The sequence below is a fragment of the Rhinatrema bivittatum genome, chromosome 11, assembly GCF_901001135.1.
Source record: "Rhinatrema bivittatum chromosome 11, aRhiBiv1.1, whole genome shotgun sequence".
Taxonomy (NCBI): Eukaryota; Metazoa; Chordata; class Amphibia; order Gymnophiona; family Rhinatrematidae; genus Rhinatrema; species Rhinatrema bivittatum.
This window is the reverse complement of record NC_042625.1, coordinates 77,841,547-77,868,991: the sequence shown is the minus strand read 5'-3', so window position 1 is coordinate 77,868,991 and position 27,445 is coordinate 77,841,547. Positions and strand designations below refer to the sequence as shown.

The 27,445-nt window shown below is 47.4% G+C and overlaps 1 protein-coding gene across 1 annotated transcript; it reads left to right on the top strand.

The window, feature by feature from the left end:
- The first annotated feature begins 1,856 nt into the window (after nt 1-1,856).
- LOC115100908 (transmembrane protein 87A-like) lies at nt 1,857-27,335 on the top strand. The gene is made up of 22 exons (XM_029619977.1): nt 1,857-2,080; nt 4,930-4,996; nt 14,040-14,128; nt 14,458-14,574; nt 17,357-17,401; nt 17,865-17,897; nt 18,434-18,484; nt 18,763-18,897; nt 19,218-19,311; nt 19,785-19,849; nt 20,045-20,228; nt 20,423-20,522; nt 20,718-20,811; nt 21,408-21,479; nt 22,423-22,531; nt 23,671-23,729; nt 24,062-24,165; nt 24,462-24,541; nt 24,788-24,846; nt 25,084-25,136; nt 25,276-25,306; nt 25,404-27,335. The coding sequence occupies exons 1-22, from the start codon at nt 1,973-1,975 to the stop codon at nt 25,443-25,445; spliced, it is 1,791 nt and encodes a 596-aa protein (XP_029475837.1). The 5' UTR covers nt 1,857-1,972; the 3' UTR covers nt 25,446-27,335.
- The last annotated feature ends 110 nt before the right edge of the window (nt 27,336-27,445 follow it).

Below are 27,445 nucleotides of genomic sequence, written 5' to 3'. Positions count from 1 at the left end.
CTTAACCTGCGGACAGCCACCGCCAAGGAGGCACTAGGGGGCGCAATTGACCCTAGTGCCTCCTTGACAGTGCGACCCATAATTTAAATATTGCATGGTGCCCCCAGGACAGATGCTAGGGGCTGCATTAGGAAAGTGGGCGCTGAACACTCAGTGCCTGCTTTCGGCGCATTTTTATTGTGTCAGCCCCATTGATGGGAGGTGATAGATAGGTACATACAGCAGGAGAACATGGAACATGAAAAGATTCATCAAAGGGCAGATCATGGGAATTTGCAAAAGAATTACTGCAAGAGAATCTGATGGTTCTTGAGATTAATGGTGGTGGTACTGGTGGGGGGAAGGGAGGTCTGATACAGTGCAATCATTATTTGCAACTCAGCCCTATAAAAAGAAAAGAAAAAAAAAAGCTCTGAGCAACAGGAGACACAGCATTTGCAAGTTAAATACAGTCACTGTAAGTGCTGTGAACTGGGTTCTTATTTATCAGGCTAAGACAGCTGCTCCTAATTTTACCCCATTGCTTGCACTTTGTGGAAATAAAAGTTAACAATAAGGTGATACTTTTTTATTGGACATTTTATTATTATTTCAATTTAATTACATATTTAGTAGGGATATGCTATCCTTTTAAAACAGTGAAATTTCTTGTTTCATTTGTATTTTTTCCATTCCAAAAGGACACAAAAACCAACCAAATGTTGAGCTTTTGTTAATGTTTACTTATTTGGATTACTTGCCTTTTTAAATAAATTCAGAGAAATTGGCCCCAGTTAAAATCCCAAGACACAAATAAAAAATTGCCCTGCTTTGGCTGCTGGCACACAAACTCCTTTCTAGTGAAAGCCCCAGACCACCTTCATCCTAATGGGGCAGAAGCAATCCCTAGTCACTCCAGATCTAAAGACGTGCCATTTAGCAGCAGCATAATTCAAAATAATGCCAGTATGGTGCTGCTGGTTGGTGCCATTTTGGATTTCGGCACTAGCAGGTCAGGAACAACTAGAGATCTTCCCAGTCCCATTAGGATGTGGAGGTAGATGATGGTAAGGGTGGGGGCTGAGGTCCTGAATTGGAGGTGTGTTTTTTTAGCAGCTGGGCGAGTGAGGAAGAATATGTTGCGCTTTGTGGCCCAAAATAGAGCAACTTTTAAATTTGTGCTTGAGGTGTCTCCTGAGGATTAGCAGTCGCTGTTCTCTCTAAGCTGTGTGCTCCCAGACGAATCAAGAACCCTGCACAATTGGAAAAACATAGCGCACATAAAATGGTATCTGTACTATACAAATATGCTTACCTATAAAAAATATGTAATCACATTTAATTTGATGTTTTCTAGTTATTTAAAAGCAAATGATAAGGAAAAATAACTTTTAATGTAGCATTACTTTCATTAAAACATTTTCAAAATCCCGATAATATTTGCATTATACTTATTCAGGCACACTTGGCTCATGGTGCATAAATTTGAACTAAGCTACTAAAACGGTGCACCAAAGAATTTTTTTTAGCACGCAGAGCCTATCAACAATTATAGAAAACACTGGTATAGGGGAGATGCAGTCTCTCAACACTGTTTTAAAGATATCAATCAAATAAAATATTAAAAAAAACCCAATACCAAATACATGAGAAAAGCCTCAAAGAAATGGAAAACAAAATGAAACATTATTTACCATGCACACTCCTTTGAAGGAACCTGCCTCATTTTGCATATCAGAACTACAGATCCATGCATGCACTTTTCTTAAAGGAGGCCTTACTCTTCCCTTAAAAAACACGAAGCCAGTCACGTGTGCATGCACGCGGAGACTTGTCCTATCAACACTGTCCTTTGCGGACAGTCTCTCTAGCTCTGTACGTCACAAGGCCCGGGGAGGGTTTGGAGGACTGCAGAACCTAACCACACGTCTTGCTGCTCTTCGCCTCCTCTTGTTGATCCTGACGTCAGAAAGCCGGAAGCGGACCTGGCGGCATGGCGGCCGTGGCGAAGGCCCTTGTGCCGGTTTTGATGTTCTTTCTGCTGGCGCCAGCCGGGCGAGCCCTGTCCGAGCCCGGCAAGTGGACGTTCAAGGCGGGCAGGGTGAGTGTTCTCGGTGGCTCGGTACTAACGGTTCTGGCCTGAGGTTTGACAGTGCGGTGCGATCCTGGTGATGGCGCTTCCCGCCTTCTTGTTGGTTCCTTGCACTTCTGTGGTGACTGACCCCCCTGGGGAGATGCATCACGTAGGCGCTATGGCAGTTCCCTGCCGGTCGGGTCCGGGTAGTCGGTGACATACCGTGCGATAGAAGCTGGGATTGGACGGCCAGATCATTCTGTCGGTCCCTGGGGCTGTTCTTTCATAGTCCCTGTAGACTTTCCCCCAGCATCTGAGAGAAAAGCAGGCAGGAGGTGATTTCTGAAGAGCGCAAGGTTTACGTGATCTCGCTGCATATTCCCTGGTGATAGGTCGGGGAGAGGTAGCTTGCAAATTACCAAAGATGGGAGAATTCGTGAAGGTACACAAGTTGAAATATATCCATGTACTTTTCCTTTATGTGTCTTTGTTAAAATTGCCCCCAAAGTGACTAGCCTGAGATTATACACAGTGGTAGAAGCGGGGATTATAACTCCTCTCTTTACCGGTAGCCCCCATATGAACTCCTCTATTCACACTAGCGGTTCAGGGACACTCTGGAGCCATAACAGTAGAGTTGGGGGTCAACGGGGCATCTTGGATTAGACCCCAAGATCAGGGAAGGGGAATGACCCCAGCGCCAATGAAGAGGCAGTTGTGGTAAAGGGTGATGGGCAGCGTTCAAAGTAATTTCCACTGCTAAAACGGTGGTTTGCCCATGGACATGAGAATTTTCATAGATACCTATTTATTCCTAGGCAGAAAGAGGAGGTGCAGATTTGTGTGGTGCTTTTCCTTAAGCCATTTTTAAAGGAAAATACCTGCCAACATTGTCCTCATATGGGCAGACTGAGAATTGCTCTCTAAAGGATATAAAAGTACTTGCATGTTTCCCCCTGCTGTTTCCGTAGTGGAGTAGGTAGGGGAAGCCATGCATGCAGATTATTTATTTATAGGTTTTTATATACCGAAGTATTGGTGAAGGCCTTCACTCCGGTTTACATTTTTAACAACGAGATCAAAAAACAATCAAATGATAACTTTTAACATATAACATTGAACGAGGGGTATTTAAAGGTAGCATATGCGAGAAGTGTTAATAGACGAGTATAGTCATTTTAATATGAAGAGGGCTGAATTGGAGAAATACATTGATTAGAATAATCAATATTCATGCACAATTTTCTGCCCAGCCAAGTTACACCTTCAGGAACATCTACTTTTAGGAAGGCTAAATACGGCCACCTAACAAGGGATCTAGCCTCCTAACTGCATTTTGAAAATTGCCCATCATCTCAGTTCTGCCATTGATCCTCTGGGTGAGTCACTCATGTGTCAATAGTGCCCCTAAGTGCAGAGATGTAAGTGTCCTTTTAAACACATACAGAACAAACCCAATATTCAAACACAAGGCATCTGCAAAAATTGAGTTTAAATATTGTGACCAAATATACTTGCCACGTCACATATTGTAAATTGGCATGCTCTTTGGGCTTGTCATTTTTGAAAGATATAAATCTTGACATGTTCCGGGATAACCTGTTTTCTATGCAATTACATTTTTTCACATTGTGAACCCATGCATTCTTGGAGGCAGCTGAAAATCCATTTAAATGCATTCGGATGACTTATGTGACTTAAGTCCCAACTAAGCTTTTGAAAACGTACCCCTTTATTTCTCTGTACCTCCGTTCTAATCCTCAGCTCTGTCATTGATTCTTTTTGTGTGACCTTAGTAAATTTCTTCCTGGAACTCAGTTGAAAACAAGGTATTAGCTTTTATTTGGCTTTCCAGGTCATTAAGTTTGTATAAACTAAAGAATGGATGAGGCACATCTCCCTCTTCCGACCCCAATAGCTCTTGTAGGTGAGTTGTACACAGCAACAGAGGGACAGCTCTGCTGCCTATAATGTCTGTATCCCTGGGGCTCCTAGGTTTAAAGCTCAGGGCTACATCTTCATTCTCCTCAAGTTAGTCACGGGGCCAGTCACTCCCAGGTATTATGGATGGTATTAGTCCTCCAATGTTTTGATGTTCTGTCTCTCTTGAACTTATTTATTTTAAAAGATTTATAACTCACACTCTCTGTTCAGTAAAAAAACAAAACAAAAATATAATGAAATGATAGAGGCAACAAAGAATTTCACATTGTAAGCAAAGGAGAATTCATACCCTTCATATTAGAAGCTGGAGTTTTAGCATTCTCAAACAAGAAAAGGTTGAATGTGCAAGATAGATATTAAATAGGACCAGTCTTGCAGAACTCCAGTAGAAATGAGGTACCAAAAGGATATTCCATCTCTCGTGCAAATCTGTTGTCTACTATCCTTGAAGTGGGAACTGAATCATAGAAGAACTGTCCCAGCTATTCCAATTTCAGAGAGTCTAGTTAGTGTTTTGCACTATATGCAGGTTATTGAATACAGGTTGTTCAACCTGACACCTGCTAAAATTTTCCCCTCTCCCCATACAGAGCCTAATACAGAAAAATCCCTTTTTGTAGTTAGGCATCTGTTAGTGGATTACATCTAATGGTCTGCTTTGGCAAGTGCATAAAGATAAGGCATGATGTATTAGTCCTCACTGTCATTCTGGAAAAAAACCTGTAATTGTAACTCTATTGGGTCCTGGGCCACACACCAGCCTCTGGTAGGGTAGGAGGAGAGGGGAGCATTAATATAGCCAGAACCATGTAATGTGCTGCAGTTCAGCAGTTTGGCATCTATGCTGATGGGTATTCCTAGTGTTGCTTGGTAAATAAATTGCCACTAATCTTGTCCACTGGAGTAACTCTCCTCACTGTCTGCTTTCACAGAAGTCGATGGAGAACATCTTCACCTTCCACAAGATCATGTTTAATGGGACCATTATATCTCTAAAGGGTAAGAGGCTTCCTCCATGCTGCTAAGAAGAGCCACCTTGGGTTCTGGGGTGGGACAAAATGTTTGTTTTGTTATGCTTTTCAACTGGCAGTTTCCTCCTGCTCATTTGGGCTTCCAGCTTGATCAGAAGGCTGGGATCTGGCATCATGAGCCTTTATTTGCAACTACCTGGGTATTTTTCTCCTGCTTAATAGCCTCCTCAATCTGCCTAGTCTGATCATTGCAGTGTGACTGTCCTTGGCTGAGGACTATGGACCACTTCTTCCAGAACCCTGCAGTCTTGGGTCCTGAAACTGGCTGCTAGGTGTGACCCTTGAGCAATGATCACTACTCTTCCCCCCCCCCCCCCCCCCCCCCGGAGCTGTGAATGCTGCCTCCACAGCATTCTCAGCTCCCGCTGACCTGCGGAGCAGAAGACCCAACTCAACCCAGGGATTGAACTGGGGACTTTGTGCATTGTAGTGCCCAGCATTGCCACCCGGGTACATACTGCTGAGAAGAAGCTCATCAGAACCTTGGTAGGTCTGTATTGTTGGGTGATCTATGTGGTGCGAAGTATTGAATGAGTTGCAGCTGCTGAGGAAAATTTCCTCAAGCCCTTAGGTGGTGTATAATATTGAGCGAGTTGCGTGTTGCCGAAGAGAGTCGCCTCAAGCTCTTGGTTGGTCTGTAGTTTTGGATGTGTTAGGTGCGGCCAGTGAGAGCCTCCTAAGGGGGGGGGGGGGGGGAGGTGTAATGTTCAGCATGGAGAGCTCCCTCAAATTCCTGGGTGGTGGGTAGTGTTGAGTGAGCAATATGCTGCCAAGGAAAGTTTTCTTGAACTCTTGGGTGTTGGGTAGCATTGGCTAAGTTGAGTGCTTTTTATTTTTTTTATTTTCTTTAAACGTTAACGTTAATCACATTACACCCAAGTGAAAACACTTGTACGGAAATAGCAGTAGTTCCAAAGCTTCACAGCATAAATATAAACGGAGAAAATATTCCAGTTGTGATACATGGCAAAATGAAAACGAGAGAGAGAGTGGATGTCCCGTGCCCTAACGCCACAAAATGGGAAAGAATCCAAATAAAATTAAAAAATTGTAAATATAAGCGGAAGCAAGGAACTCAGCAATTTGCAACTATATGATTAATATAGGTCAACATATCTCCCCGTGTCATCCAAGAACCGTATCAGTTAAAGAAATGTCTTGTATAACTTAATTACTTTTGGGAGTAATAAACTGATAAGAGTCAAAGTCTATGTTCTCGTCATTCAGCCAGTCCAGACGCATTGATTTATGCTCCCCGTCCCAGCAGATGGAGACAGAGAAGAACAGGCTTTCTGATTTCACCCCATATAGGCTTCCATGCTGACCTCTACCTGCCAATATTCTGTCTTCAACAAATGGTAGGGAAGCATCATATGCAGTAACCTGAAGCCAGGCTTTGGCCGAGAGAAGAGATCTGGGGTGACCCCCACCCCCCCTCTCACCGGTTAAACAGTCTTCTCCAGGGGCGATGAGGTGCACCCAAGTGGGGGCTGACTGAGTGGGTCCTTGCTCCCTGCCTTCTGCATCCTAACCTTCTCCTGGTTTGGTCTCTTAATTCCTCTCCCCTTCCTCCTGACCAGGCTAATTAAAGTTAAAAAAATAAAATAAAATTGGGGGGGGGGAGGGAGAGCCTGGCAGGACAGCACTGAGCGGTGGTCAGTGCCATGGTGGTTGGCTGCGATGAAGAGCAGTGAATAGTGTTCTTGGGGTAAGCAATATTGGTACCAACAGAGCACGCCAAACACGGTGGTTCCTATAGCACTTGCTGAGTCTGGCGTGTGGACATAGGAAACTTTGATTTATGCTGACAGTGCCTGGAGGAGGGGAAAGGAGCCAAGAGGCAGTGTATCTAAATCACCAGGGAGGTAGCAAAAGCCCTCGGATGGCTAGAGAGATGCACCTATTGCTAGAGTGGGTAGAAAAGCATGTGAGATTGCTTTCAGCAGCCCACATAGCAGGGTTGGAGAATGTTTAAATGGATTTCTTGAGCTGACACATCCTGGACCTCAGGAGTCCTCTTTCTCCCAGGTAGTAAGCAGGTGGGGGGAGCCTGTCATGGACTTGATGGTCACTGAAAAAAGTGTCACAGTGGGAGTGTTTTTCAGCCACAGGAAGGAGAGGGATTTGGCGGATCTGGATGCTCTGACTCAGCTGTGGACTCTGGTGGGTCGGGTGCTGCAAAAGGGCATCCAGGGTTAGTGATCATAGTGGCTACCGACTAGGCCAAGGGCTCATGTACATGGATCCAAACAGGTTAGCAGAGGGGATTCCTCTATGTCTTCTCCAGACCACAGAGTCTGTTGTCTCGGGGACCTTGAGAAGGCACAATTGATGTTGCCCAGCAGTTCCATCCCTGTTACCTGCTGCACAAGGTCCTGCATTCCACAGATGATCAGGCGTGGTGTAGCATCTTGCCTTATGGGTTCTTGGAACAACCGCTCCAAGAAACAGTCATTTATTGTATCTAGAAATCTCACTTCCCTTGCATGACATGAGGGTGCATTCACCTAATCGATGGTGGGTTGATTAAAGTCCCCCATTATTGTGTCCTCCACTTTGCTGGCCCCCCCCCCCCTAAATCTCATCATGCACTTCCTCATATTTCCACCATCTGGTCTGGAGGACGATAGTATACCCCCACTACTAAACTCCTATCCTCTCTTGGAATTTCAATCCATAGGGATTCAAGACATTGGCTCATATCCTTTTGAAGTTTAACCATAGTTGACTGTATGCCACACCTGACATAGTTGGCTCCTCACCCCTAGATCGATCCCTGTCATTTCTTGTACTCTGATATTGCTGTATCCCACGAGTTGTCATCTTTCCACCAGGCTTCCATTATGCCTGTCATGGCTATGTTCTCACTTATCACCTTACACTCCCAACTCACCAATTTTGCTATTCAGGCTTCTTGCATTGGTATAAAGACACTTCAGTGTGTCCCTGTTTTTCATGATCATACCCTGTCAGTCCTCTGTAATTATTTCTTCAGGCAACCCAGAATTGGTCCTGAAAGCTAGTACTTTATTTAAATGCCTTTCATCCTTTGAATCAGGGAAACCTATTATTTTCTGTGGATCCGTAACACCTGTAAGCACAAAACTCTCTCATGCTCTCCCAAGCAACTGTTGGCTTTCCCACAATTAAATTTAAAAGCTGCAATATTTCATTTTTGATTATTAGTGTCAGCAACCTCATTCCATTCAGGTTAGGATGGATGCAATCACAATCGAATGGGCTCCTCTTTTCCCAGACTGTTCCCCCGTTTCTTATGAATCTGAATCCCTCCTCCCTGCACCAGTGTCTCATCCATATGCATTAAGACTTCTAAGGCCTGTTTGTCCCTGTGGCCCTGCACATGGAACAGATAGTATTTTGGAAAATGCTATGCTTGAGGTTCTGGATTTCAGTTTCCTTTCTAAGAGCCTAAATTTGTCTTGTAGAATCTCTCTGCTGTTATCTCCTATGTCAGGGGTGCCCAATCCAGTTCTTGGACCTCTCCCGCACCCCCGCTAGTTGGCCTTTCAGGATATATTTATTAAAAAGTTTTGTGTTCTGCAGCTTTTAAGATGAATATCTTTTCAGTGTGGATTATATAACAGTCATAAAACACATACAATAACAACAAGTGAAACAATATCAGCACCTAATACATACTTTAAAACAACCTACAATTTGTGTTTGACCAGCTCTTATCCTTATGCATTTTTAAACAGTAAGGTTTTCAGTTGCTGTCTAAAACTGCCTAGGTCTGCCATGTTCCTGAAAGCTCAGGGATAGCATTCTACAATACTGGTGTTGCCATGGAAAAGGCTCTACCATGGGTCTGTTCTAATCTGTAGTTTTTTATTGGAAGACTTTGTAATAATTTTGTCCCGGAAGATTGTAAAGCCTGTACAGGGGTCTGCCACTTCAGTTTACTGTTAAGGATACACGACTCTTCACGAGAAAGTAAATTGTATAAAATCACTAACATGCTGAATCTAATTTGCATTCTGTAACAACCCTGGTCAGGGAACCGGGGGTACAAAGTCCTCACAATGAAATGAGGCCAGTCCACTCTTGTTTCGGCCATCAGGGAGCGTTTAGCTCTCTTTTACGAGGAGTGGGTTCTAAGTGAGAAAAATATGGTTACGTATTAGAATTTGCTTGGCCAATACAAGAGACATACGTAATTTCCCTTTGTGCTTCCTTTGCCAAGCAAGTGGTGGTTCAGTGGACAGTGGACTGCTTGAGGTGGCAGGGGGGTTATAGTACCAGTTCCTTGAGAGGAACAAAGAACAGATGTATTTATTTCTAGGTACCAAAAAAGAAGGGAACATTCAGGCTGATTTTGAATTAAAAAAATAAATAAATGCGGCCCTCAAGGTTCCATGTTTCCGCATGGTTGCTGTGGTCAGTCATAGTAGCAGTACGCAAGGGTGAGTTCTTGGCATCTCTTGACTTGACAGACGTATATCTGCATATAGCCATCAGGCCAGAGCACCAGCAGTTTCTACGGTTTATGATTCTGGGGGAACATTTTCAGTTTTGTGCCCTTCCTTTCGGATTGACAACTGCTTCACTTATATTCACCAAAGTAATGGTGGGGGTGGTGGCGGCCCTAAGATGATAAGGTGTGTTAATGCACTCATATCTGGACGACTGGCTCATTCGAGCAAAGTCTGAAAACCTCTGTCAGCAGGCAGTACAGTGGGCACTGCTGGGGTTAAGCTCTCTGGGCTGGGTAGTAAATCCTGGCAAAGAGCCGTCTTGTCCCCTCTCAAAATCTGGAGTATTTAAGGGATCGTTTCAACACCCAGGCAGAAAAAGTGTTCTCATGGAAGAAAGGATGCTAAAATTACAGTGTCAGATACGTCACCTGTCAGGGACTATTTGTATGGCATCAACATTGGAACTGATTCTATGGATGTTTGCACATAGGCAACCCCTTCAGAGAGCTCTTCTCTCCTGATGGAATCCTTTATTGGAAGAGTTTCATCTTCCCCTTCCTCTTGAGGGGGAATTGAGAGACAGTCTTTCATGGTGGCTTACTTGCGCCAGTCTGAGTTGGAGTTTCTGGATTGGGTGTTAGTTGACCCCCCATGCCAAATGGAGGGCAGTGTGTTAGGATCAGTTGGCACAGGACCAATGGTCCAAGAAGGAAACAGCATAGTCTATCAATCAGTTAGAGAGAAGAGCAGTACATTTCGCGTTACTCACATTTCTGCCCTGGTTACACGATCAACTAGTATAGGTGCAATTGAACAATGCAATGACGATGGCCTACATCAGCCAAAAGGGAGGAACCAAGAGTCAGGAGGTGGCTGAGGAGGTCCAGGAGTTGGTTCTTTAGGCAGAGCAAAACTTGGAGTGGCCAGCAGCGTTTCACATAGCCGGGGCAGACTTTCTCAGTCAGAGAGAGCTAGACCCCGAGAGTGGAAACTGTCAGAAATGGCCATGTGGCTCATTCAAAACAGATAGGGGTGGCCTTGCATGGATCTAATGACGCCCTGACAAAATACCAAAGCGTCTAATTTTTACAGTTGCCGGAGAGAACACGGGGCAGAGGGAATCGACGCACTGCTTCTACCGTGGCCTCAAGAAATTCTTCTTTATGTCTTTCCCCCGTGGTCGCCGGTGGGCAAGGTGATTCTGGTGGCTCCAGAGTGGCCACGTTGACCATGGTTCACGGACTAGATCAACATGGTGGTAGATAGGCCATTAAGGTTTGACCATCTGTTGAATCTTCTCTTCCAGGGCCCAATATTTTCAAATCAGGCAGTTCACTTCTATCTTGCAGCTTGGCTTTTGAGAGGAAACGGCTGAGATAGAACTCTTCGAGTTAAAGGCCAGACCCTTTGGGCTATTTTCAGGATAAGGTGCAGGGATTTTCCCTGTCAGTGCATCTGGATGTGATGTGTTTTCTTCAAGGAGTGAAAAGTTTGCATCCTCTGAGAAGATCTGTTCCTCTTGGAATCCTAATTTGGTGCTTAGAGGGTTGTTTGAGGCTCTGTTTGAGCTGCTGAAGAGAGCAACTATAAAGGATTTAACTCTGAAAATGGTTTTCTGGTGGCAATTTGTTCAGCCAGGAGACTTGGAACTTCAGGCATTGTCGTACTGGGATCCTTTTCTGCAAATTTCAGAGTCTTGGATTTCATTATGCATGGTATTCTCTTTTCTTCCGAAGGTTGTTCGGTATTCCATCTTAGTCAAACTGTGGAGCTTCTGGCCTTTCTAAATTTGATTCCTCTGCATCTCACACAAAAGAACTTCGGCTTTTGGATTTAAGGTGGGCATTGTTGAGGTATCTCAAAATTACTAATAGTTTCCGAATGTCGGATCACCTCTTTGTACTTTTGAGTAGTCCAAAGGGAGTGTAAGCAGTCAAAAGCTACTATTGCACATTGGCTGAAAGAGGCTATTGGCTCGACTTATATCTGTAAGGGTCGACTTGTATTGGAGGGCTTGAGGGCTCCCTCGACTCGTTCTCAAGAGACGTCTTGGGCTGAATCTCAAGTCTCCCTGCAAGAGATTTGCAGGTCGGCTACTTGGAGCTGTTTGCACACTTTCGCCAGATATTATCGTTTGGATGTCCATGCTCCAGTGTCCATGTGCTTTGGTGAGAGTGTTCTATGAACGGGACTTTCACAGTCTCACCCTGTTTAGGGGAACTTGGATACATCCCAGGAATGTGCAGACAGGAAAGGAAAACTGATTCTTACCTGCTAATTTTTGTTCCTGGAATAGCAGAGATTAGTCCAGAGACCCTCCATTGTGGGCAGTCTGCTCGTATTGATAGTTTTCTATATAATGCGGAGTGGTTGAAGGATTCAGTGATAGTTTCCTTTGTTCTTGAAACGGATTTCCAATTTTGAGGCTTCATCTTCCTCTTATTCATTGTAGGGGTTTTGGATTCAAGATTCTTAGTAGTAGCTTTAATTGTTATCATCTTGGCTTGGGTACAGGTCAATACACGAAGTTATATGGCAGTGTCAACAAATCTTTTTTTCTCTGATTCCATTTTCCGGAGGGGGGGGGGGGGCAAAACTCAGGAGTCTGGACTGATATGTGGTACTACTGGAACGAAAATTAGCAGGTAAGAACAAATTGTCCTGTCTTCACAACCAGCAACCACTGAACTATGTCTCTGATGTTAAAATTACCAGTGACCACTGTGTCTCTAACCTTGTCTGCCTGAGCCCTTCCCACAGGAGACATTTTTCCCAGCATGAGATGGCAATACATGGCTTGTACATTTGGGCCTTGTTACTAGATTAATTCCTGCAATACAAGGCTGATGCTTTCCTATCCTGTCAACTTGGCACCTCTGTGGCTGCACTAGGGATGCCAGAGTGGAGGCAGGACTGTTCTACAGTGTTGCTGTAGGTCTCCTCCGTATTCATCTCTCTCATCCTAAGCTTCTCCAGATTTGCAATCCTGGCCTTCTGGGATCACACTCGTTCCCTGAGGATCAGAAGTTCTTTGCACATGGTGCACACGTACATCATCTCCCCATTCGGGAGGTAATTGTACATGCTATACTCGCAAAGGTCTGGACAATCCCATCTTGCAGCTGGACTTCTGTCTCCATAATATGTTTACCTGAACTGTTTTGCATTCTATTTTAAGCCAAGTGATTTAGAGAGATTTGATTACATCTAATTGTTTTGTCTTGTATGATTACCCAGTTAATTTAATTACCTCAGTCTTAATTAATGAAGTCTCCAATGTCTGCCTCCTTGGGCGGCTTCCTATAGAATGACAAAAGCTTTGAGTGGGTGGGCTCCTGGTAGAGGGAGTATAGGTTAAATTCCTAGCCAAATGCCTTTATAGAATTTATGCATTCTCTCCCCCGCTCCTCCGCAAAATTACCTTTACTAGTCAGAAGCAAATTCCCAGCCAAACACCTTTATAGAGTTTTATTTGCTTTATTTATATGGTATTTGTAATATAATAATGGTGCACATTTTATACCCGAAGTATACAAAAGGTTTTTAATCTGAATTTCCTGTTTTGTTCGTGTTCATATCAATGTCCATAGCAATAATGTACTTTGTGAGCAGTGCATATCTGCAATCTAAGTAGATACCAGAGGCAACGGGAGAGGAGGTGAGGAGGGACCTGGGATTTGAGCTTTGCGTTTCACAGCCCATTGCTCTCTATTCACTAGGCCACACATTCTCCATTAAAGGCAATAAGTAATGAATCCTGGTAATTTGGATATGAAATCTGGCGATGCTTTTAATACTTAATATCTTTTAAACACATCCAAAGCAGAGACTGCGTGGATTTTTGGAAAATGAATGGGACGCAAATTACAGCACCTGGCCGCATTCTCCAAAGTCTCTCAAGGTTATTATGTGGCAGGAAATTCTCCGTAGCCAGTAAGCTTTCCTTCTCTTAAAATTTCTTCCCCTTAGCTTCCAGGTCATCCGTACGATTTTCAACATCAAGGGTTTCGGTTTTGTGAGTTTTCTAATTTGCTATGGATTCTTCAGGCTGCTCAGATATTTGCTGTATCTGTCCCGAGAGAGAGGCTTCTCAATCCCTGCAGTAGCTTTCCAGATACTGATGCCAGCTGAAAAGCCTTACTGAGCGGCTTGTAGTGCAACACTGAAGTGAGCCAAAGCGGCCTTCCGCCATCTCGGATTCCAGCCTGCATGATGCCATGGACAGTCTACACCATTGGGCAAGCCGCCTGCTTTCCAACATTGTACTGGTGTACCTCTTCCACCTGACTGGACTCACTCCTCCCACCCACTAGCACCTCTGCAGCTCTCTCGAAAAGAGGAGGAGCCACATAAATGACTGAGTTGGGGGCGAATGGGCGTGTCATGCCTTCTCTAAATAATAAATCAGTCCATGGTGCCAGACTCTTGCTATGCTATCAGTCAGTCAGATTTCCTCTTTTCTTTTTTTTTAATTGCTAAGGCTGCAGAAGTTAGCAGTTATTGTGTGTGTGTGTGTGTGTGTGTGTGTGTACATGCATGCACATGGGACCCATGAATTGCTTTCTTTGCTTGCAGTGCAACCTGAGAGCTGTCCAGATTCGCTGAACCTGACCATCACGTGGTTGCTGCGCAGCTCGCGTTGTTACGAAGAAGTTGCCGTGGATGTAAGTCAGTCCATCTACTTCCAGAGATCCCTTGAAGTCTGTGGGCTGGGGTATCGGATAGCTTGAGTGATGCAGGACAGAGCTTAGATTGCATTCAGGGAAGGAGGGGCCTGGATCCTTCAGAGCAGAAATGTCAGAAGCCACAGAACAGTAAGAGAAGCCTGGCAAATTGTGGGGACTCGAGCAGGTAACCTGTGTCCTCGTGCGTTACTCTGATCAGGTGTAAACTCACTGGGAAGAGACCACTTCAGCTGTCTGGTACAAAGGTGTTCATGCACTCTGCAAATTATCAGCTATTAACGAACTGTTCTCTGGTGTCCTTTCATCAGGTGAGGAGGGCCAAAGGGTACCTGCAAAATTATAATATTCAAGAAGAAGGTGCTGGTAAATACATTCGGCATGAATACAAGCCCTTTCCCTGCACCAAGTTCACAGAGCCTGATCAGGTGAGGAGATGCCCTGGGGAGTTCCAAAGAAGCTCTCAAAAGGGATGGCATTTGCCTTTGGATGAGGTTCTAATTTGCATATTGATTTTATTCAAATTGCACTTAGTAGCCTGGCTTTTTCAGCTTAGCAACCATGGTGGAATTTTGTAGTCTCTGTGGGTTTTGAATGCCTCTCTCTCATGCTGTCTGTGGTCTGTCTCCCTCTTTGTCTGATGCTGGCTGTCTCTCTCTTCTCAGATTCAGGAAACTTTATTGGCATAAAAATGTATACATGTCTTTTCAAAGTTTTGTTTTTTTTTTTAAAGGGGAAAATATGATGCTAATAGCAGTAAAGTTAAAGAACACAGTACAGAATGGACCATCACAAGGACAGCTCCCAGGTTCTGGTGCTGCTCAGTATCATCTTTGGCCAGATTTCATTTCTGGCCTGTTTTTTCCCAGGATTATGCAGTTTTTTTCTTGCTTAGTCCTTTTGTAGGAAGTCTTTTGTTTTCTCTGTCAGTTTGGGGAAATTTGTATCTCTGATGTATTTGTAGTTTGCATAGAATAAGAGGAAATATATGTATTTTTTTTACATGCTTGTTAATCAGAGATCAATTTTCAAAAGGGACCTAACTGGCTAAGTAAATACTTAACTGCCTAGATCCTGCACTGCTGCACACTTAAAGTCAAGTTCCTAAATTACACCAGGGGATAAACTTAATCTGACCAAAATCTGGTCAGGCCCAGGGGCCGGGGTGAAAAGGTAAAACACACACTAGCTGCCAACAACACTTCTTTAGCGTCAGGAGTGGTTCCAAAGGACTGGAGACAGGCAGACGTGGTTCCTCATCACAAAAGTGGAAGTAAGGAGGAGTCTGAGAACTACAGGCCAGCTAGCATGACCTCAGGGAGTAAATGAATGGAATCGCTGCTGAAACAGAGGATAGTGCATTCTGGAATCCAATGGATTGCAAGATCCGAGGCAGCATGGCTTTATCAGAGGTAGATCTTAGTGGACGAATCTCATCAATTTCTTTGAGTGACCAGAGAGGTGGATCAGGGGAGAGCGCTAGATGTAGTATACTTAGATTTCTTTAAGGCCTTTGAAACCGTTCCGATTGAGCGTCTTATAAATAAACTTATAAATAAACTGAGTGTCTTTGATATGGACTCTCAGTCACTTTCTAGAGTGGGAGGCGACAAAGTGTAATGATTAGTGGAGTTCACTTCGAGGAAAGAGGGTTACCAGTGGTGTGCCACAGCAATTGGTTCTCGGTCCAATTGCTGTGCTATCATAAGCGATACCGAGGAAGGGCTGTTGGGAAAGGTTTGCCTTTTTGCAAATGACACTAAAATCTGCAATAGGGTGGACGCCCAGGAAGATATGGAAAGCATAAGGAGGGATCTAGTGAAGATTGAGGAATGGTCTAGAGTCTGGCAGCCAAGGATTAATATTTAAATAAAAAAAAAAAGCAAGGTCATGCATTTGGGTTTCAAAAACCCAAGGGAGCATTTCAGTATAGGGGGTGAGGTTCTTATGAGTACAAAGCAAGACCAGGATCTGAGGATGATCTTAAACCAGCCAAATATGTAGATAAGATGACGGCAAAAGCCAGAAGGATGCTTAAAGATCTAAAGATGTATATTCTAGAGAAGAGGGAAATATAATCGAGGCCTCTTTCAACGGAAAGAAGGCTTTAGAATGGGGATCCCCAAACTTTTTAAGTGAATGACTGCATTCAGTGTTTCAACTCACCAAGGGGGAGGGGGGAGAGGGGGCACATTTACCCTCTTGGACTTATGATTGGGAGGGGAAGTAGGAGAACCCCATCAGAACTGTGGCCCTTTGAGATTTCCAGCATTCGCTGCACAAGGCTTCCACTTTTGCTGCAGGGCATTGGGACCCCCAGCAGTATTGAAGCATTCACTGTCGTCGCATGTGGCCTAAAAAAACCCCCTTTCTCCGTTGACCAATTCAATCACGGGCAGGGAAAGTATGAAGGGGCCGGGAAACGTTGTTCTGCGGGCTGCAGTTTCGGGCACCCTGCTCTAGAACGAGGAGTCTCGGGATGAGGGTGAAAGGGGGTAGACACTGGAGTAATCTAAGAAAATGTTTCTTTACAGAGAAGTGCGGTGGATGCATGGAACGGCCTCCCTGTGGGGAGGACAGCATCTGAATTAAAGAAAGCATGGGCCAGGCACAGGGGATCTCTGAGGGGGAGGAAGGGTCTATAAGACCGAACGGGGGACGTGGAGGGGCTGCCGTATTTTATAGTTCTGTGTTTAGCCACCTAATTTGGCTGGCCAGGTTTAGAGACACTGATAGTAGGCCAGAGTCTGGCTGGCCAGGTCTCCCACAGAATTAAAGTTCAACAGGATGGCAGACAATGGCCCCTACCCTCCTGCAGATTTATGAAAATTAAGCCTGGTGAGACAAGGATAAGGGGGGGGGGGGGGGGGGGTGTGGCTTTCCCGCTTCCTCCTGCAAAGAAATTGCATGTAGCCCAGTCGCCCTTCCCATCAGCCCAAAACACGAGCCTGCGAGGCGTGCCCCTCCCAGGGCTCACCACCTGCATGGCTCCCTCATCAACTCCTTCCTGGCACCCCCCCGCAAATCAGCAGGAGGATTTTTTTTCCCGCCTCCTGCATGCTCACGTCCCAGCATTGCTCTGACAACAGTCTTAGTGGGGATTTGAACCCTGGTTCTTAGCACATTGCTCTAAGCACTAGGCCACGCCTCCCAATGCTGTACCTGGCTGATTGTAGGCTTCTAAAACTTTTTTTTTTTTCTTTTGTTCAGTTGGTGGTCAAAGAGTTTGAAGAACCAATTGCACTGAAAAAGCAGGTAAAGTGGGACCCCTCACTCCTTCCAGCTTCATTTTCTCTAATCCCGGCGAAAGGCATCCCCAGGGGAAGGTGGGAATTAGCGATTCTAAAATGTTGTGACTGCAGGCTGAAAATTGGTGCAGAATTATTCTTCAGCAGCCGAGAGGGCCTGTATGTGTGTTTAGCTAATGTACAGGTGATCAGGTGACAGACTCTGACTCATAACAAGACGACCTGCAGTATGCAGCGAGAATCAGTTCTTGCGTATATCTGGCTCTGCCACGGCAGCAGAAACAGAATTTGGTTTATCCCAGAGGCCCTATAAGCTGCCTGCCTGGTGTAGGAGCCACACCTACTGAGCAGCAGTGTAGCGTTTTCAGCATTATCACATGATGGGGGTCAGAGGCTGCTCAAGCTGGGAATCGGGGCGGGCTCCCTGATACTTGACTATTATTGAGTTATGTCTTTTCATTATTTTTCAGAATGCAGAAGTAGAATTGCAACCCAAAGAAAAGGTGAGTCAAGCTGAACTTCCCAGGCACCCCCCCTTGTGGGCAGAACTTGGGCTAGACTAGTAAGGGCAGGCCTGTTGATTATGGGTGGGCAAGACTGACCCCTGCCAGAGTCACTGGAGAAAAGAAGGGCAAGCTGTGACCTGCCTGGCCCACTTCTGTATGCCCCCTCCCACCTCCAGACATGCTCCATGTGCTCCCTTAGCTGGCCAGTAGGGGCGCAGCCTGTCCCAGCCTAGGGGCCAGGTCATGGCATCTGCGCCGCCAGACAGGGAAGGGGGTGCCGATGGCTGCCCTTGCTTTGGAGTAAGGAGCGTAGGCACACGTACCTGCCGCCTAATATAGACCATGGGGGTATACTCGGGTACCTCCAAATACAATGTGGGGGTGTATGCACAAGGGTGACTTGGTATTTTAAGGTAATCCTTTCAGTTCAGTAGGGATTCTTGCCACAGATCACTGCAGGAGTACCAGAGGGTGGTGGAAGAGTGTTAAGGACTGTCGTAAAGTTTTTTTTATATTTCTAATATCATTGGCAGGCTCCAGAAGGAGGTTCTGATTCTGTTGCGGCCACTTCCGACAAGAAGCAGGTGGGCTCTGTGTTTCCTGTATGAGCCGCTCCCACCACGCTCTACCAATTCACCATCACAGGGGCTCCCCCTCGTCTCAGATCCTTTCCCCCTGCTGCCTTTCCGCCTTCCATCTGTTCATCCCATCACCAGATCTGAGTCCCCTTACCAAGCCCTTTCCTGATGCTGAGGATTCTGGGGCTCTTGAGAACCACAGACTTTTAGCTGAGTTATCTGTGTTTTTATTTGTCACGTTTTCCTCTCTTGCCTCCTCTCGTTCGTGCCTTTTTTGTGTGCAGGTAGCAATCAGAAGTCTTACGAATAAAGAGAGCGACTCAAATGTGGGAAAGGAAGCTGAGGTAAAGCAAGCTCCAGAGAAAGCGCAAGCTGGCAAGCCAGAAGAAAAAGCAGCAAAGCCACAGGCAAAGCCACAGGTGAGAGTGTCAGCAAGAGCGCATCTCAGCCTGGAGCCAGCCTGCTCCGTGTTCGCTGCGTGCTTTGCGCCTTGCACACAGGCATGGCCTGCAGAGCTCTACCTTCTCTGGGTTTGCTGTCTCTGATTTTGAGAAGCCTGGCTGGTGCTAGGTTTATTTTTACTATGCAGGCATTGCCTAGGATGCACGATATTTTCACATGCACCTGGTATACCTCAAGAGTAGTCCCGGAGTGCTTAGTCTGCACACCACGGTTTAGTTCATGCAGTGGATCTATGTGCTCAGCGTTTCATTTCCATCTCCACCTGCCTCCTCTGCAGGTATTTGCCGTGGCTCGGACCTGGGAGGATGGACCGTACATATTCATTTTGAACATTTCTAGTGACAAATCAGAGGAGGAGTGGACACTTTCCAGTATGTACTGTTTTCTTTGCTCTGTGCCCCTATCCACTGCATTTTTCTGCTTCGCTGGATTTTTATGGATGATTCAAGTCACAGACTGCAGGCAGAGCAATGAGCTTGGCTGTGGCAGCTCAACGGGAGTGGGGATACAGCTTAGGAGTTCCCTGTACGTACCAGGATCAGTCCAGACCGCTGGGTTGTGTCTCCCTTCCAGCAGAGGGAGTCAGAGAAAAAAAAACTGAAAGGCACTCCTCTTAACTTGGTGTGCCACCTGCGATCCCTCAGTATTTTCTGACTCCAGCAGAGGAGGTCAGCAGAACCTGCTGTCCTGATCCTATAACATTTCTTCTCTGGTACTTCCTTTCCAGAGTCTTTGCATTTTCTTTAAACTTAGGAGATATGTCATATGGTGGTGTTCTTTTTTTTGTTTTTTTTTTAATGATTTTGCTCAGTTTTGCCTTTTCTTCTCCCTCGCCTCCCCTAAGTTGACCTGGAGATGAAGAATCCCTGGTACCAGTTCACATCTGCCTCGGAGTGGCCCCTCATGGTGGTAAGTTCCACTCATCCTCTTGCTTCGTGCTCGTGTTGGGTACGTTTGAGGTGCATGTGTTACATACATTAGAAATAGCGAGGGTGTCTCTGCCAAAAGCCGACCCCCACCCCCCGCGACACAATAGCGAGGGTGTCTCTCCCAAAAGCCGCCGCCCCCTCCCGCGTCACAGTTTTGCTCTCGTCCCATCTGCAGTTTTACATGGTGATGTGTGTCGTTTACGTGCTGTACGGCGCGCTCTGGCTGGTGCTGCTGGCTTGCTACTGGCGGGACATCCTGCGGATTCAGTTCTGGATCGGAGGCGTGGTGCTCCTGGGCATGCTGGAGAAGGCTGTGTACTACGCCGAGTTCCAGAGCATTCAGAGCCAAGGAGTGTCAGGTAAGGAATCGATCTCGCATTGTTCACTTCTCCACCACCATAGGTAATCTCTGTACTCTTTTTCTCCCCCCCCCCCCCCCCCATGATGGCGTGGTGTTTCCCCCTTCCTTCCTTGGTGCGACATGGCACGCCTAACCAACAGAGAGCGGCACGGGCGATGCGACACGTTCAGGCTCTGCTCTTCTCTCTTCCAGTCCAGGGGGCCATGATCTTTGCCGAGGTCTTGTGTGCGGTTAAGCGAACCCTTGCACGAGTGTTGGTGATCATCGCCAGTGTGGGATATGGGATTGTCAAGTGAGTGTGTAAAAGTGGTTTCTTTGCAATTACTCGGGATATAAATCTGCATCGCTACAGCACAGCGGAAAGAGCCGGGGCTCCAGTCTGCGGCCCTGGGTTGGGAGCGAGGGGACACAGTCCCCCAGGGCAGGGCAGGTTAACGGGTGCCTTGTGTAACATGAAATCTAACAGTCTGACTTTTGCTCTCTCTAGGCCACGCCTGGGAGCTCTGTTGAACCGAGTGGTTGGCGTGGGGATGCTGTATATGCTTTTCTCTATCATTGAGGGAATTCTGCGGGTCAAGTCGGTGAGAAATGCCCTTGAGGGACTTGGAAAGGGAATGGCAGCTGGTACTGAGAGCTGCGGGATGTGCTGAGAGAGAGGGGAGAGTTTGTGAGTGGGTGGGTGGGGGAAACGCTGAAGAGATGGGAAGGGAGGAGGAGAGAAGAGGGAGAATAGCAGCCACTTTAAGGGGGAGGGAAGAGAGAGGAGAAATGTCCACTGGAGAAGGAGGAAGGGAGAAGATGTGGCCGCTGAAAAGGGGAAGAGAGAGAGCCACAGGAAAGGGGGTAGAGGAGAGAGAGGTCATGGAAAGAAAGGGAGGAGGAGAGAGAAATACCGGAAGGGGGAGAGAAATGGGGAGGAGAATCACTGGGTGCCAGAAGGAGAGAGGGAGGATCGAAATCCCCTGGGAGGGAAAAGACCTCCAATAGAAGGAGGAGGGAGAGAGATGGCCGAGGGAAGATGTGGAGAGGGTGAGGGAAGAGACGGCCACTGGAGGATGGCTAAGTATTATATGTGTGGGCAGAGTCTGGCCCTGTGTGTGCCAGTGGGGCCCAGCTGCTCCTTTGCATTTGGGATGAATTTCGTGATTCTTCGATTATTGCCTGTCGCTCTCCCCAGGAGCAGAACAGCTCAGCCTCTGTTGCCTGTGAAATTGCTCTGGCCTTTGTGGATTCCTGCATTGTGTGGTGGATATCCTTTCAGGGCATGGCAGGACACGCTGCACTGGCACTGGCCTTATGCCAGTCCTATGTCAAGATGCTGTGTCGCAGGCCTGCCTGCATCACATAGGACTTAACCGTCTTGGAGGTTAAGCAGCTCCAGCCCAGCACTGCAGGGACATGGGGTTGGTTACTGATAAAAATGAGTAAACTAGGGCGATTTGTAAGCTGAACCCAGAATATACGCCTGTGCTGTGTTGTTCTGTTTCCTTATCTGATGCTTTCCTCTCCTGTCTTACCCCTTCGTACCTTCCTCTGTCTCTCCCCCTCCTTTACCTTGCCGTGCTACCCCCTTCCTCTCCTCAGGCTATGGATGACTTGGTGTTGCTGGCTGCCATCCCCTTGGCTATGCTTGACTCTTCCATCTGCTGGTGGATATCCTGTCCTTCCGTCTTTCTGCAGCACTACACAGCCCCCTTCCCACTTCGTTTTGTGCTCCTTATTCTAGCTAATCATCTTGAGCCCTGGAGTCCGGCTGTGCCCTACAGCCCCCACACCCCCAGCTCCGGCCCCCTCCATCTGTGCTGCTTATTCTACCTGACTCCAGTCTCTCCCTCTCCCCCCCCCCCCCCCCTCTCTCTCTTTCTTTCTCCCCTCTCAGTGGGATGGGACCAGGTATGAGATGGCCCTGGCAAGGTTTTATAACCTTCTGATCGATATCCAGCACCATGTACTTTAGAGTTACTGCCCCCGTTCTACCTAAAACCACCAGCTTTACATTATTGCCACTGCATTATACCCCACATCTTGCCCCCCCCCCTTCTCCCAAGCTGGCGAAGCTCTGTAGTTGCTCACCCGGGAGGGAGGGGGGGAGGGGCGGCGGTGGTCTTGCAATGCATCCCGCAGGCATCACCGTGCTGCTCCTCCTGCTGCTGCTGGAAAATGCTCTCGTTTAGGTCCTTAACAGCAGGCACATCTTCATCAGCCTAGTGCAAACCATGAAGCTGCTGAAGATGAGGAGAAACCTGGTAAAGCTCTCCCTGTACCGGCACTTCACCAACACCCTCATCTTTGCCGTCATCGGTGAGTCCTTTGCGCCGCCATGTCAGACTCCCCCCGTGCCCTAGCGAGGGAGGAAGCGTGCAGGGAAGAAATAACCGCTTGTGTATTCTTCTTCTGGGGTTCCTTATGTCAGCAGCTTTCCGTGAGGAGAGCTCTTACTGATGTGGTGGAGGCCTCAGGGTGTGTTCAAGCTCAGCTTTAGGTGAGAGCCGCTCGCGTGAGTCGAGGGGGAATTCAGCCGTCCTCCTGTGTCTGTCCCTGAAGCGCAGGGAGGGAGGAGTATTACGGGACTCTCGAGAGCCCTGGGAGCAGGCGTGCTCTGGCTCGAGACCCTGATCGTGGCCGGTCTCGTGTTGCGGCACCTCGCCCTGGTAATTCTTTGGTGCTTGCTTGACCGAGGCCAGCCTGCTGACCAGGAGCTGACTTACCCCACCCTACCCTCAAAAATATCCATCTCTGGATGAGACTGAGAGAAAGACGCCACCTGTGGGTGAAAATGACACGGACTCGTGTTGTCCTAGCACCGTTGAGTGTGCCCTTATCCTTTTGGTTTTCTTTTTAATGTGAAAGAATCACTTTATTTATAATCATTGCACTGTAATACAATCATAAAAGTATCCACTGAAATAAAGAGAGAGAAAAGTACACAGCAAACATTTCCAGAACATGCAGAAAGGTACAGAACATAACGGTGATCATTTATTTACCCTACCTTGCTTGCTTGCTTTCTACAAATATTTTTGGGTGGTTCATTCTTAACTGGGTGCAAAGCATGGAAGGCGGGAGCTAGGAAACCTTTACACGTACAAAAGGCTGCAAAGGACTTGTGGACATCCAGACAGGGCACAGACCGGAGGGATGTTCTTACCAGCAGGAAGGTTTATTAGCAGGAGGTGGGTGAGAAATGTGCGAGTGCCATCAACTTCCAGTGATTGCCTTCAGAACTGCACAAATAGTTTGGTTAGAAAGATACCTTCTGGGCCTGTCTGCAATCTTTGCCTTCTCTTTTGGGGAACGTATGTGCTTGCATTTTTTTTTGTGTGTGTAATAAGACTTCAACTTAAAGATTTTTTTGGGGGAAAAATATAGTATATATATTGTATAGAAATCTTTCAAACTGGAAAAATAAATAAACCCTCTGTGTCTGTTTTCCTCCTCAGCATCTGTGATCTTCATTTTCTGGTCCACAGTAACTTTCCGACTCTCCAGTTGTCAGTCGGTGAGTAAAGAGATTCCAGGCACCAGCTGCTCCCTGTGGAGGTGGGGGAGAGTCTGGGGTCCTATATCCCGGTGGGTGCCTGCTCTGTTGTGCATTGGGCTGTGTACGCACTGACCGGTGAATAGCAGTCCTTCAGTCTGCGCATGCCCCATGGAGCTTTATGGGTTCTGGCTCTGCTGAGGAGAAGTGGAGAGGTGTCCACGCTACCTGCTCGCCAGTCGTTCGTGCTGGCTGGGATAGAGATACGGTGACCTTTACCGCATGTCGAATTCTGTTGGGTGGGGTAGAGGCCTGGTCTGGAAGCTGATATCGAGTCTCTGCTGTGCTTTCAGGACTGGCAGGAGCTCTGGATTAATGATGCTTTTTGGAGATTTCTCTTTTCTCTTATCCTGTTGGTCATCATGTTCCTCTGGAGACCCTCAGCCAACAACCAAAGGTCTGAGCTTTCCCTTGCCTTCTGCCTTGTATGGTTTTCCCCTCCTCTCTCTCTCTCCTGATCGTTTTTCCTGCACTGATCCGTTGCCATGCTGCTGCCCTCGCCGACTGCTCCCCCTGTTCCTGCTCTCACGAACTGGTGCTCTGGCTCCTCCTCCCGACAATGACTGGGTCTCGGGTGTCTCTTCACTCTTCCCCGCGCCTCGTCGCTGACACGTTCTCTTGTTCTTGCGCGAGAGGTTCTCTTAGTCCTTCCCCCCCCCCCCCCCTCCACTGACAGGTTTTCTCCCCCCACAGATATGCCTTTGTGCCACTCGTGGATGAGGGGAGTGAGGAGGATGAGGACAAAGAGGAGCAGACGGTGAACGAGGCCTATGGTTAGTGATTTGGGGTGGGCTTGGGGTCCAGAAAAGTGCAGTGTTTTATTTGGGGGACGCATGCATGGCGGCTGAGAGCAGGGTTGAGAGGGGAGTCGCATCTGTGGCCCTAGGGAGAGGATTCTGGGATACCTATCTGTGCCCGCAAGGAAGGAAGTATGGGATTCCTATCTGCGACTCTGGGGGAAAAGAAGAGAGACAGGATTCCTCTCTCATGCTGGTGGTCGGGGATTTGTTTTGGAACAGGGATGAAGATGAGAGGAACGAAGAATGAAGCCAACGGGATTCTAAAAGGAAGCCGGGTGGTAAGAGGATTCTTCTTAGTATGGACGCTGGGACAATGCCTATATTGCTGACTGGGGGGAGGATTCTATCTCGCTCAATCTGGAGTGGGGGTTGTAGTATTTTTGGGATGTGGGCTGTCGCTGTGGAGTAGGACCTGTGCTGATTTGGAGACCTTTCTCTGTCTGCCTTGGGGTTTTGTTTTTTTTTTCTTTTTGCTTGAAGAGATTTAAACTCCCTGTTTCTTCATTTTTGCACAGGATGAAGACTTGAAATGGGTTGAGGAGAATATCCCTTCCTCCATGGCTGACGTGTAAGTTGATGGCGTACTGTGTGTTTGTTTCGGAGATGAAGGAAAGAGGCACGTGTCAGGCTAGGTGGCCGCCTGAGAGAGAGTTTTGGTTGAGGTGCCCTGTGTACCATTCACCCTTCTCTCTCATTTTGCTCTGCAGGGTCCTGCCGCCTTTGCTGGATTCAGATGAGGTAATCCCTGTTAACTTAAATCTCTGGTTCTTGGTGGTCAGACCTGAGGAACTGTGGCACGGGTCACCTGCTTCTCTCTCTCTCTCTCCCTCACTAGGAAATTGTCACCACTAAGTTTGAGATGTCAAAAATGGAGTAAGTGTGGATGAGGGGGCAAGAGGCGCACGGAAGTCTGACTGTGGATCGGGGCAGTCTGGATGCGGAGAGGACACAGTCTGGACTGAGCATTTTGTACATATTCTGTATATGGTTAAATATTTTATTATTTTTAAGTTTCCAGCTCCTTCGGATTTTGCTTTTGCAGGGCTTAAAAGTTGGGAAGAAGTTTTCACGGCTTGAAGATGATGAGGGGGATGGGATGAGGGGCTTTTTCTATTGAAGCCTGCGGTTATGTCCCTTGTGCCCCAGGCTCTCCCTGATGCCTTCTCCCAGGGTCCCAGCTTGCACCGATTTTTTTTTTTCTTTGTGGGCTTTTTAATACTTTGCCTTTCACTCTTCTGTGTAGAGGGGGAACTGCGAACATCGACAGATGCTGGGGTCTCCTTTCTTTTTTTTTAGTTTAAATTGATCTTTCTGTTGTACACTGCTGTCCCAAAGAGAGGTGGTGGGGTGCTGGCCGGCTCTTCAGGAACAGGGTAGCCGGCCCCCTGCTGACTGTTCTCCCACTGACCGGGGGGGGGAGGAGGGGGGGGTGCGAGTATGCCGCAGGCTTCCGGCGTTTTCAGCCGCCTGCCTTTTCTCTTGCCATTCCCTGGCCTCTCCGGCCCCCGCATTTTCAATCTCTGCCCTCCCCCCCCCCCCCCCCCCCCCCCGTGTCTTGCTACGGTCTCTTAAATTGGCCCTTTTGAAAATTTATATGGGTTGAGCCCCTGAATTTTAGGCTCCTCTAAAAAAAAAAGTGGGTGGCTGCAGAGTTAGGGAGGGGCGTTAGGAGCTTAGCCCTGATTTTCAGCATCCGGCACCTAAGCTTAAATCCTGAATCTAGGCAAATGAATTGCAGGCCCAAATGGAGGTGAAATTCCAGCTGAAAATAGGCGCTCGGGTTTGTGTTGAATATCAGCCTCCTCGCCTTTTTAGCCCCATGTGTTTTTGTGGCACCAGCATTTTCAGCTCCCCCCACCCCCCTCGTATTTTGCTGCAGTCTCAACCTTTTTGCCTCTGCCTCCCGTGTTTTTCTACAGTGTCTGCTTCCCCCTCCCCCCCTCGCGCTTCTCAGAAGGTAAAAATTGTCGGCGCAGGTTGGATTTGCTACCCACTTGGTATGGCTGTCGGCGGAGGGGCAGGGGCAATGGGGGAAAAGACCAAAAAAAACCAAAAAACCCCAAATTGTTAGTCTGTATCAGACCAAAGGGCCATCCTTACCCCTCATCCCGTCTCTCAGTAGCAACCGCGGGTGCTGAGAAGTGCGACCGTACCTGGGTGTGTCCATGCCCCATTGCGCCCTTCCTCTGGCGCCTGGCAGCTATGTTTGGCGGGGGCGGGGACTGGGCAGTGGGAGCATCCACCTGACCGAAGGTTGCTATGGCAACCAGGCAGCCTATCGCCATTGAGGGGCTGTTGCTCAACATCCAGGGAAATGTGCAGGGGGGGGGGGGGACACCTGGGGGGGGGGGGTTGGGGCCGCTTCAGCACCACGGGAAGCGCGCGATGAATTGCAGGAAAGGAGCATGCGGGGTCGTTGGTAGCTGGGGAAGGACTGGGTGGCGGAAGCAAGCAGGCCCTTCATTTGACTTTCCCGGTGAAGAAACCGCCCTCGCGTCTCTCACTGGCGTGGGGGGGGGGGGGGGTCGATGCCTTTTTAGCCGGGTGTGAGCTCAGCGTACTGTATAGTCGAGCACTTTATTCACGTGTGTGCAGCCACGTCTGGGATGGATGGCTTAGCAGCACATTCCTGCCAACCTGCCTGACCTGAAAGCAAGAGGAGAAAAACCCTTTAAAAACCTCCTGTGTGCAAGGAAAAAAAGAATCCCTTTCCACTGAAAACTGCATTTGTGCAATAAATCATTGCTTTATGACTATTCTACTATTACAACATTGTTTTTGGATGTGCTTTGGGGTGAATTTTATGTGAGCATTGTGAACTGTGTAGCATGGGATTGTGACAGTATTAACCTCCTGGAACAGCGCTAGCCCATACCA